The sequence below is a fragment of the Polypterus senegalus genome, chromosome 3 (genome assembly GCF_016835505.1).
Source record: "Polypterus senegalus isolate Bchr_013 chromosome 3, ASM1683550v1, whole genome shotgun sequence".
NCBI lineage: Eukaryota > Metazoa > Chordata > Cladistia > Polypteriformes > Polypteridae > Polypterus > Polypterus senegalus.
The window spans coordinates 153,580,830-153,593,397 of NC_053156.1; the positions used below are offsets into that span (position 1 = coordinate 153,580,830).

General features: G+C 37.6%; 2 protein-coding genes across 3 annotated transcripts in view; one reads left to right on the plus strand and one right to left on the minus strand.

The window, feature by feature from the left end:
- Positions 1–1,085, minus strand: part of cebpz (CCAAT enhancer binding protein zeta) — a 73,398-nt gene extending 72,313 nt beyond the window's left edge. Inside the window, exon 1 of the mRNA XM_039748095.1 lies at positions 882–1,085. Coding sequence (XP_039604029.1) covers positions 882–1,043 — 162 coding nt within the window. The 5' untranslated portion in view covers positions 1,044–1,085. The remainder of the gene's footprint in view (positions 1–881) is intronic.
- A 184-nt stretch (positions 1,086–1,269) lies between these two features.
- The window catches only part of ndufaf7 (NADH:ubiquinone oxidoreductase complex assembly factor 7), a 53,163-nt gene continuing 41,864 nt past the window's right edge, over positions 1,270–12,568 (plus strand). The window contains exon 1 of one of the 2 annotated variants that reach the window (XM_039748096.1): positions 1,270–1,458. In XM_039748096.1, the coding sequence (XP_039604030.1) occupies positions 1,389–1,458 (70 nt within the window). In that variant the 5' untranslated portion in view covers positions 1,270–1,388. The remainder of the gene's footprint in view (positions 1,459–12,568) is intronic. The other variant, XM_039748098.1, reaches the window with a different exon arrangement.

A 12,568-nucleotide genomic window follows, 5' to 3' on the forward strand; every position in this document is an offset into this window, starting at 1 on the left:
TGTCACACGATTACTTGTGCAAACTAATGGGACTAGAACATCGATCATGGTCTTAATCAAAAGTTTATGAAATTCAGAAAATGTTATGTAGCAGTAAGCAGTAACCTTGGTGAAGTGACCATTGGTTCTGTATTTACCACAAAGTGTTAAAAAAATCAAGTGATTACCACCATAATGTCAGAAATGAAAAAGACGATCACGGACTTCTACTGTGCGTCAAGCAAATCGCAGAAGGTGATTAATTGACTGAGAACAAGAAACAAGACAAGACGCTGAAGCACATAGATAAATTAGAATGACATTGTTGGAAACATTGCACAAATCAAAAATATGCAGTAATGTTTCTCTGCTAGAATTTCACTTCACAAATTAAGAAATCCTCAATATTGAGAATCTGAGCTGAAGCTCCAACGTCCACGATGCAGAATGCTCGAATGAGAGTGCGATACAAATGCAAGGCAGCAATCAAAAAGATCATCGAATAGTCGAGACTTCCGACCACATGAGAGCTTCATTTTTTTACATCATGCATTTAATTTTAGGATAATAGGTCTGCGTTTTTCATAAGTTAAAATGATATCATCAAGTTGAAAACCGATTCGCCTTTTTGGTTTTATCCGACTCATTATTTTACAATAATTAGTGACAAATTGCATTTGTGTACTAGAAAGGTACTGAAACGGCTCAGAAAACTGATTCCTCACAAGTTTAATAATAAAACGAGATCTGTATTATTTGCTAGTTTTATATAAAGGAAGAAACTTCTAAGACGAAATATATGTCAACAAAGGCGATATCTGAAAGTCGAAAAAACGGACAGCTGCACACTTCGACGTAACTCTTTAAGTGTAGCTAGCAACAAAAGTCGAGTTTTCTATTACCTTAGTCCCACCAAGACGTAAAACCTCTTCCAAATTAAATTCTTCATTAGGTTTTTCATTATTACACGGCTCTTCATTTCCCTCATCAGCTCCTTCAGAATCCTCATCCTTTTCTTCTTTCAGCATTCCTTTCAACATTTTTATACGCTGTTTTTCTGCCATGCTTTCTCACCATTAAGGGTTCCACTAAAACACGCTGGAGTCCTGGAAGATACATAACAAGAAACCATGTAATAAAAAACTTATAAACTGAAACAGTGTTAATGTATTTCTCAGTAACTGTAAAAATAATGAAATAATCACTTACTAAGTCAAAATGTTACAAATGCAGAGCTCGATCGTTATCTGTTTAATACTATAATACATCTTACAGGACCTGAAACACGGACGCAGATCCTATGTGAAAGGTTAAAGTTCAGCTCAGCTGCTCTCACCCACGTGTTCCGTGTTTCTGGGTGACTGTTTACTTTTTTACGTTCGATCTTACAGTCTGTAACGGCTCGAGTCATGCGAATGCTGAAGCAGTTGCAGAAAATCTGCTGGGCATGTCAGAACACTCCTTATTTAAGAGGCACGGGTAAGTAGTGCCTGGGTCGTTTGTTATTACAGGTGTCCCTTTTTGTTTTCGATGTTGTCATTAGTTTGGAGGAAATTCTTCTTGTTAAAATTAAAGCCGTATACCATTAAATTTACCGGGTTGGTTACGTCATTTTTGCTTATTTCCTTCAAAAGCTAATCTTGCAACTTGCTGCAGCAGAAGCGTCTCTGTAAAGTGCTTTGCATTGTCCTGTTTAAACATAACAGAATAATTCAAAAATCAAAACTAATATAACACCTTGACATCGAACATTCCATGTTCTGTACCTTTTTTTCCTAGATAAGATCGGGAAAACCAACACAGTAGAACCTGCTGCATTAGCATTACAAATGCGTCAAAGAGCAAGTTATATGATTAGACACGATCACTAAAGTGCATTTGACAAGGTTGACACTGCAAATAAGTAAAATCATGTTTTCAGTTTTTCATCACTTGTGGAGTCAATTTTTTAATAGTTTAGGAGACAATTTGGTAGCAGTTTCAGAGTTCATGCTGAAATGATGTTTTGTTATCAATCATTCCCCCGCTTTCCCTCAAACATTTGAGCCTGTCTGACACACTTACATGTATTAAACTAACAGGTTAGGAAGATTAATAGAGTTCTGAAAGAAATCGTAACTTTGTGTCTATGATTTATCAAAGAGACACAATAAAAATAAAATCATTGTAGTCATATTATCAAGTTATAAAAAAAGCTGTTGACTTGCTTTTAATAATATACCGTATATATGCAGTAGAATAATTTTCAAACAGGAGCAACTTTGCAGGTGGCACATGTGGGGAGATGCATATGCAAGTTTCTGTCTAGTCACATTCAGTCGTTCTGCATACCTCTGAAATATCTGATGGATCAGTGTTATATATCTGTCCTTCCACAACACACAGAGTTTAGGTCTGGTCTTTAACTAGTCCACTTCAAAAATGTATATTGTTTTTTCTTTAGTCATTATGATGTAGTCTTGCTTAATGTCTTGGATATGTGTTTTATTGCAAAACTTCATCCCACAGCTACTCTAACATTCCGTTGAAGGACCCTCTGATAGAAACTATAATTCATTGACCTTCTGACAGTAAATCATCTATGGATTTATATAGTAGAGCATCCCTAAACCATGTTTGAAGTTTTTACTGTAGAATGCAACATTAGCTGTTTCTCCAGCAGTAATGGGTGCATATGAAACAGACATTTACACTTTTCTCTAATTTCACCATAGAAAATTATCTGAGGAACAAGTAAAATACAAATATATTTTTGAAAACCCTAAGTGTGGGGTGAGGGTACAGCCAGTCTTGACCGATTAGGTTTTTTACACATGAAAATAGCATGTTTAATTATCAAGCAGGTAGTACCTCATTTGGATAATAGCCCATTTGATTGCCAAGGGTTCTCATTTCACCGCTGCATACCTGGTCTCTTGGTCCAGCAATTTCTAGCTTGGACAGAGGATGGGATGTTCCACACCTTCGACACTTTCGCTCAATATGGTACTGAGGTCTGTGTCCTAAGCATCGGTCTAGAGAATAAAAGGCACAGAAAAATCAGGAGCAGAGAAGACATAAGGGTCAGTTTCAAGTCACGGAATGCGGCTTCTATTTTAGTATCCAATGACACCAAGTTAGGAGCCCGCTTCTTTATTAAGTCTGTCAAGGGTGCTGCCCTCTCAGAGAAATGAAGAACAAACTGACGGTAGTACCCCGCTAACCATACGAAGGTTTGTACTTGCCACTTGTTTATCGGACAGGGCCATTTCATGATGGTGTCAACCATTGTGCATTCTGGACATACCATCCTTCTACCCACCAAGTAGCCCAAATATTTGGCCACTGTCAATCTAAATAATACTTCAGTGGATTGATTCAATCTCTGCTTAGAGTCAGACGCATGTCATGAACATGATGTATGTATTCCACCCAGGTGCCAGAATAGATGACGATATCATCCAGGTTGGCAGCACTGTAGGAACTGTGGGGTGTAGCACTCTGTTCACCAGACGCTGGAAAGCTGGGGCCCTGTGCAGTCTGAATGGGAGGACACAATACTGGCAATGGCCACTATGGGTATAAATGTGGTCTTTTCCTTGGCAGATTCCTTTAAAGGAATTTGTTAGTACCCTTTCATCACTTCGAGTGTGGTCAGGAATTGAGCTTTACCAAGCCATTCAAGGAGTTGTCAGTCAATGAAAGTTGTTGCAAAAGTGCCAACTTCCATCTAGCATTGGGACCAATACAATAGCACTAAACCAGGGACTAAAATGTTATTCAGTTACATCAAGGTCTAGCAATCGTTTGATCCCAAGTTCCACTTTTGCATGTTTTGCTTCCGGAAGGCAGTACCCAGTGTTCCTAGAAGACTACGCCCTGTTCTGTAATGACATCATGAGCAATCAGAGAGGTCCTTCTGGGACTCTCATTCACCACTCCCAGGACAGGCAAGATGGCTGCTTCAAGCTCTTGTTGTTGTTGATTGGGTGTCAGATTGGTTCTGAAATTAAGGTTATTTTTATGGCCAAGGAAAGTATGATGTCAATTGGCCTATAATTTAGAATTGAAAGTGGGAATGAGGACCATGACAGAGTCATTCAATGGGTTGAACTTTTGCAAATCTATCACGTAATTGTGCGGTATACCCAAGGATATTTATGGAAGGGAGTGCCTCATCTTCACAACCTTCTTTTAGAATATCTAAGTTCCCTGGGTTGTTCTCCATACAGCAACTCCAAAAGAGAGAAGCCCATAGAGGCTTGTGGGACCTCCTGGTAAGCAGATAGAATGGGTGGAGTAATAATCACAGTTTCTCCTATCCTCACTGACCACCTTGTGCAGCATCTCTTTGAGCGTTTGATTGGACCGCTCAACTAAACCACCCGTTTGAGAATGATATACTGAAGTCGTCAAGTGCTTAATTTTGAGTAATTTGGCAAACTCCCTGAACGTTTCTGAGGTGAAGGGCATTAACCGGTCTATGAAGACTTCCTTAGGGATGGCAGTACATGCAAAGACCCCTACAATTTCCAGTGTGATATTCTTAGAATTGGCCACTCTCAAGGGAATAGCCTCTGGATATCATGTAGCATAATCCACCAGCACTAATACATATTCATGGCTGCGGGCAGAGAGCTCAAATGGTCATACAATGTCCACCCTATGCGCTCAAAGGGAATATCAGTAAGCAGCAATGGAATCAGAGGAGCATGATACTTCCAGGAATCTGTCATAGTTGACATTCAGGACACAATACACAAAGACAACGGACCTCCTCATTTATACCAGGCCAAAAAATTGGAGTTTAATCCTCTCTAGTGTCTTCTCAGCTCCCAAATAGATTCTTAGGAGGGAGGGGTGAGCTAGTTACAGACCTGCTGCTGGTAGGTTTGGCGGACTAGCAACATCGTCCTTACCTTGCCCTCGTGTTCCACTACATGATATAGTAAATCATTGTTTAGTGTGAAGTGCAGACCAGATGGCATGGGTTGAGGCGTGCGTTGTCCTTCAACCTGAACAACTGCATTCTTGGCAAACTTTAGGAAATCATCGTTCCACTGCTTCCTTTTAAAGGAAGCCAGAGTTTGCTGAAATTGGAAATGTACATTTCCTAGAGGATTAGTGGGAACCTCAATAGGAATGGCAGCGGGCTGCAGTGACTCAGCCTCTGTCCCCATAGAGGCGTCACAACAAGTCGACACTATGCTGCTGACGTCATACTGAGTGGCCACATCTTGTGTAATTGGTTGAGAACACGATGTGGAAGCAGCTTGAGACAGACTTTGACCATCTATAATAAGGCCCAGTGTTTTATCTGGAGTGGGTCGTGGTTCCCCGCTTTTACTTCGTAATTAGTCTCATCCCAGTATCACAGGGTAGGGTGGACTGCACATAACTGCCACCCTGATCTGTCTTGTTAACCCCTGATATGTGATATAAAAGGTAAACCTGCACCAAGGAGTTTCCCCATGCAGATCAGATTGGTCGTACCTGCTTCCCAGGGACCAGGAAACAGCAAGCAATAATAGAAATATTACTGCCGGGAGCAGCCACTGCCATGACTTTGTGCCCATTAACAACAACTACCCCAGTGTAGGGAAGAGGCAAGGGATTGGTGATGAAACAATACCCTTCTCCTTGTGCCCAGCTACAACTCTTCAGCTTGCTAAAGCAAGGGTAGGAAGGTATGGTGTGGCCCACCTCCCCATCTATGGACATTATTTTTTTTTTTTTATCTCATGTATGTTAGATTGACAGATAACTGTAAATTGACCCCATAAGATTACTCTGCAGTAGACAGGTATGACATCTGCAATTGGTTTGCACCTCACTCCTGATTCTACTAGGAAAGTTTTTGGTCCATTGCATCCCTTAATTGGATTAAGTAGGTTTATAAAGGGTTAGATGGGTGGGACTTATATCAATGTCCATGAGAAATACTGTTTCCCACTGATATTTTGACTGAACTAGTTGACTTTCAGCAAGTGTTTTTATATTCACTATGTATTTTATGAAGTTATGACATGTATGAGAAACAAGTACGTCATGATTGAAGCATGCCAGAGCCTATTCTAACATTATCTCGCATCAGTCTTAAAGATAAAGTGATTTCAAATGAATATGAATGAAAACATAACAAAGTATGGCAGTAACACACATTATCTAAAAAATACACTATTGACTGTTTCTTAGTTACAAAATAACATGCCTTAAAACAGATCAATTAGAAGCTGTAGTTGTAGAAGTTTATTTGTACAATTTATATGTGTCTACCTTTTTTGTCAGTTTGAAAATCTTGTATTGGGTATTGTTTTAATACTTCTGTCCACTAGCTGGCAGCAGCAGTTCAGGTTCTGACGGTTTGTGATCAGAAAAGGAGTTGGCGTGATCCGGCTTATATTTAAAATCTTAAAAAGCATTTTAGGCAGTGATTGGTGTTGCTGGGTCTCTGATTTTAACCTTGATTAATGGTTCTGGTCTGGCTATCATTTCATGTAATAAAATATAAATGTTCACAGAATAATGCAGGAATTGATTTATGCCTGTTAATGTAGTGATGTTAGGAAGACATAAGTAATATGAAAGAGGTGGCTGATCTACTTAAATCTGATTTTAGTCAAATTAATAAAGTGGTAAGGCAACAAGAAGAGAGAATATATTGATATTTGAAAATTACCATCTTAATGGGTCAATTACAATGAACTTCCAGAGTTAGTAGGCAGCTAGGTAGTTGCAGTCCAGTTAGTGAGGTGCTCTTTGGAAATCATCACCAATTCAGAGGTCAATTACAGTGGAGAGATGGCAGTAATGGATGAGATTTTAGTTGAACCTGGGTGTAGTCTTTTTACAATGGCTAGGTTTTGTTGCACTGATGAACACAAACAGAAGGGGATTGTGCATCATAAGTTTTTCATTAATTGGAATAGATGCTACCCTAACATATAAATGTCTATGTTTTGTATTTATATTTAACCAAATTATCCTTTCAAATTAATATTAGGTTTAACTGCAGAATTTAGTGTAAATTGTATGGGTTGAATGTATGTAGTAACTCTGGGGAGGATGAAAACCACTAAATCAAGTGGACTTTATGGTAAACTTGTGTAATAAAAACATTCTCACTCTGAATTTAAAAAAGACCAAAGAAATGATATATGATTTTAAGTGACAGAAATCTGTATATTCACCCATTGTTGTTTTGGGAGAGGAGGTAGTAATAGTGAGTGAATACAAATACATGAGCGCTAACTTAGACAACAATCTTAACTGGAAGGCAAATATAAAAAAAATATTCTCTAAATGCAATCAGTTTTTATTTCTCCTCCGTAAACTCAAACTATTTGAAGTAGACAAGGACCTCATGTTGTCCTTTTATTGTAGTATGATTAAGTCTGTTATCACTTTCAATTTCATTGCCTGGTTTAGTGGTCTAACAGACCAAAATTTAAAAAAAGCTCCAGTAGATTACTAAGCATACAGTTAAAGGCATTGGGACTGATGTAGATGATCTGGCAAGTGTGTGTCAGAGGACAATGCTAAAGAAACTAGAAATAATCTCAACTGACAACAGACATCCATTACATGTAGAACTTCAGTAAATCAGGAAGGATAGCTGCTTTGAAAACCCACACAAATCACTCCAGAAATTCCTTTCTTCCTGGTGCCATATTACTTTTTAAAAAGGAATATCAGAGAAAATGATTAAGGTTTGTTATGTATCCAGTAACAATTTTTGTGTAAGTATGCATTGTCAAACTGACATACCTTAATCTGTCTTACCTCTATTTATTTTGTTTTTTTTTCTTTCTGTCTTGCTGTTAGATGCAACTGAGAAGGCCAATTTCATGTTTTCTTGTGTAAAGCAATCTTGAAGCTTAAATCTTGAAGCTTAACTCATTACATACACAATTGTAATTTGTCTCAAAACAAATGAGAAACATGGTTAAGGGTTTCAAGAAGTACACTCCTGTAATGTTTTTATTTCTCTTGTTTAATGAGATACTACAGTCAAACAAGTAAACATTATGCTATTACTAAATTGTTACTAAAGACACCAAGCAAAGACCACAATAAAGTTAACAGTTTAATACTAAAAGAATTGAAAACTAAACTCCTGAAATTACTTTTTTCTCCCTAAAATATTCCTCTAACCTTTTTAAGGATTTCATTTATACTAAAATGATTTAGCCATTTAACTTCATCTATATTAATAAAAGGCAAAGCCCTCACTCACTGACTGACTGACTGACTCACTCACTCACTCACTCATCACTAATTCTCCAAGTTCCCGTGTGGGTAGAAGGCTGAAATTTGACAGGCTCATTAATACAGCTTACTTACAAAAGTTGGGCAGGTTTCATTTCGAAATTCTATGCGTAATGGTCATAACTGGAAGCTATTTTTCTCCATATAATGTAATGGAGTTGAGCTGGATGGCTGTGGGGGGCGGAGTTTCGTGTGACATCATCACGCCTCCTACGTAAGTACGTAGAGAACAAGGAAGACCTCCAAACAGCGCTGAACAAAAAACGCCATTTCACAACTGAGAAGCAAGAAAAAGATTATGAAGCAAGTGATGCATACAAGCGTATTCATCAATACAAGCATATTCATAAGTACAGCTACTGCGGAAACAAAGCACAGCGTGAACCGTAACTTTTATATTAAGTTTATAGACACACTCCTGCTGCCGTTTGTCATGCCTACGGCGAATGACGGTATTCGCGAGATACAAGTTTACTGAGAAGACACGAGGTATAAACGAGACTTTGGATCACTTTGTAACGGAGTTAAAATTGCTGTAGCAAGAAACTTTTAAGTGCCGGGTCTTAGCTAACATTAAATAACAACAACAACATTTATTTATATAGCACATTTTCATACAAACAGTAGCTCAAAGTGCTTTACATATTAAAGAATAGAAAAATGAAAGACACAATTATAAAACAAAATAAATCAACATTAACATCGAATAAGAGTAAGGTTCAATGGCCAGGGGGACAGAAAAAACAAAAAAACTCCAGACGGCTGGAGAATAATAAATAAACACATCCTCCAAATACGAACCTGATTGCAAGAAATAATGTTGATTAAATCCTTGATGACAGCAACACTCATAAAACAATTACTGTATATTGACATGTTACGTTATTTTTAAAATGTTCCCTTTTCTTTTCATAACTTTAACACACTACTTAACACACTATATTCTATATATATAACGCGGGTATATATATATATATATATATATATATATATATATATCCCGATCTACATACTCTCAAATAGACAAGCCACACGCTGTGGCGCAATGGCCTCTAGCGCCGACATCCCAGGTTCGATTCCCGAGAGGGGATGCACTGAGTATGTACTTGCGCTTCCCGATTCATTTTACCTTCGCATCCCCTTGGTTTGAGACGTATGAAAAAATATGCGGTTAACGCAGAATCATGTTACGTTATTTTTAAAATGTTTCCTTTTGTTAGCACAAGCACAGCTGAGAAGCTTCGATGCATGTACTCCATAACGCATTAAAAATAACGCATTTAATCACACTTTCAATTCCAAGCAAAGGGGAACTTTTGTCAATGCATGATTTCCTGGTACATCGATAGTACCGCCGCTCCCTATACGCAGAGTTGTGGTGCAGTGTCGTTTAAGGGCCCAGAGATCACGGGCATCCACTATGGTTTTACGGCCTTGACCCTTACGCACAGAGATTGTTTTAGATTCTCTGAATCTTCGGATGATGTTATGCACAGTTGATGATGATAGATGCAAAGTCTTTGCAATTTTTCGCTGGGTAACACCTTTCTGATATTGCTCCACTATCTTTCTGCGCAACATTGTGGGAATTGGTGATCCTCTACCCATCTTGGCTTCTGAGAGACACTGCCACTCTGAGAAGCTCTTTTTATACCCAATCATGTTGCCAATTGACCTAATTAGTGTTTATTGGTCTTCCAGCTCTTCGTTATGCTCAAATTTACTTTTTCCAGCCTCTTATTGCTACTTGTCCCAACTTTTTTGGGATTTGTTGACACGGTGAAATTTTGAATCAACATATTTTTCCTTTAAAATGATACATTTACTCGGATTAAACGTTTGATCTGTCATCTACGTTCTATTACAAATAAAATATTGACATTTGCCATCTCCACATCATTGCATTCATGTTTTATTCACAATTTAATTAGTGTCCCAACTTTTTTGGAATCCGGTTTGTGTGTATGTATATATATATATATATATATATATATATATAGATATATATATGTATGTGTGTGTATGTATATATGTATGTGTGTGTATGTATATATATCTATGTGTATGTGTGTGTATATGTATATGTATATATATATATATATATATGATGTGTATATATATGTTTATATATGTGTGTGTGTGTGTATGTGTATGTGTATGTATATATACATATATATATATGCCCATAACACTTATGACAATGACAACACAATTACATTGTCAATCATGTTACGTTATTATTAAAATGTTTCCTTTTCTTTTACATTACTTCTTTAACACACTACTTCTCCGCTGCGAAGCGCGGGTATTTTGCTAGTTGTTAATAAATGACACTTTTCATTATACACATATTAATAAAATAAATTAATAATAAACATGATACGACTGTTAAACTTAAATCCACCCTTCTGAGGTCTTTCAGAATGCTTATAATTGAAGGATAGATAAGTGACTACGTGCAATGTATTTACCTGTCACAAGAGGCTTTTTTCAAGTGTTTTTGTTTGTCACTTTTTCCAAAATTCATGCTGCCCCAATGTGAAAAATAAAACAGAAAACGTGAGAATCTGAAACTTTCATGTACATGAAGTATAAATCTTTCAAGAGCTATGAAGCTTTTAAATATTTTCAAAAGAAGAAGTTTCAGTATTGAATACCCATGGGACTGGCTCTTCCAGTTGAAAGGGTAAGTCCTTGGACAACCCTGGATTCAAGTAAAATGGTAGATAAAGGGTCCTATTTAGGCTCTTTTCCACTGCATAGTACGGCACAGCACGGTTCAGTACAGCTCACCTTGGTTCGGCTCAGTTCGGCTCGGTTTGCGTTTCGACTGCAGTTTAGTACCGCTTTAGAGTGGGCGAGATTATTCACGTGTCGTTATAGTTGTGCCGCCTCTACTGCCGTGACATCATCGTAAAAGCATCATCGTAGTCGCTCTTCATTTTTTTAAACTTGTCCCTACACTGTTTGTAAGTCCGATGGTAGCCGTGTGCGCCCAAGAGCTTAGCGACCTCCTGAAAAACTTTTTAATTCCGCGTCGCCCCATCCGCTCCTCGGCTACCAATGAGAGGAACGTCCATACTTCCTCAATAGACCACGAAACAGCCAGTTTTGGTTAAAACAAAATGGTGCGTCCGAACCTACGCTGGCTGTGCTAAAAATCTAGCGGGTCTGTTGTGTCTCGTGTCGCAAGTTCAGTGACGCAGTAATGACGATTTTCTCCGGCCAATCAGTGACCAGCAGAGTTTACACATCACGTTTTGGTAACGGTTCGGCGCTTGGAACCTCGGCTGAGGTGGTACTAAAAAAGGACCAGGTACTAGGTACTGTTCCCAGTGGAAAACCCCCCAAAAGTGAGCTGAACTGAACCGTGTCGTGCCGTACTACGCAGTGGAAAAGCGCCATTTGTCTTTGATCACATGGTTGGTTTCAGTTAATGGCAATGGTGGCTATTCAGAATAAAGATTGTGATCTGAAAAATTATATAGTGTTACTTTGTGACTTTAGTAACATTGCATTATTGGAGACTTTCAAAGTTTATTGTATCTCTATTTAATATAATACACATTCTTATATATTGAAAGTTCAGATATGAATGTAATGGACTTAATTTGGACATTGTACACTGTGACTACTATTGTGTAGTTAAATCTTATCAGCAATGACAGTGACATTAGCATTCTTTTGTAAATGATATAAAAATAATTCTTCTATGCATATCACAGTACTGTAGGCAGTTATGGCACAGTCATGTATTGCTTGAATTAATGTTTGTTAGCCGAGTTGCTTACTTGAAAAAAATTGTGAAATTATAAAGTTCTCCTGATGTTCCCATGTAGTTTTTTTTTTTTTTTTTTGACACTTGCTCTCATGATCCAAAAATATATAGTATGCTAGCTTAACATTCAAGTGTGCTTTGGATGAGTGGTAGACATGAGGAGAGGTTAACCAAATAAAAGTTAAAAGTATTTTAGTAGCTACAGTAAAATTTATTTAGGAGTTCACAGCATTAAGAGATGTTAAATGTACTCATGTCTTCTTTCCTAAGAATACAGCTGTCCACAATTACCTTACAATTTCAAACTTTATTTACTAAACCCTGTCAGTTAGAAAGTCATCCTCACTAAACCCAACACAACCATTATCAAAAGATGCACTCTATTAAGTAGGTTAACTAAACAGAAAGTTGAAAGGACTTTTGGTATCAGTAGTGAAAAAATAATAAATTCTACGCAAATGTATCCCTTGATTTATTTGTATCATACTGAAGCATATTATACATTGAAGATCCTTTAGTATACAGTCCTTTTAACGAGGGATACTTTTTGGCCTCACATTGGGA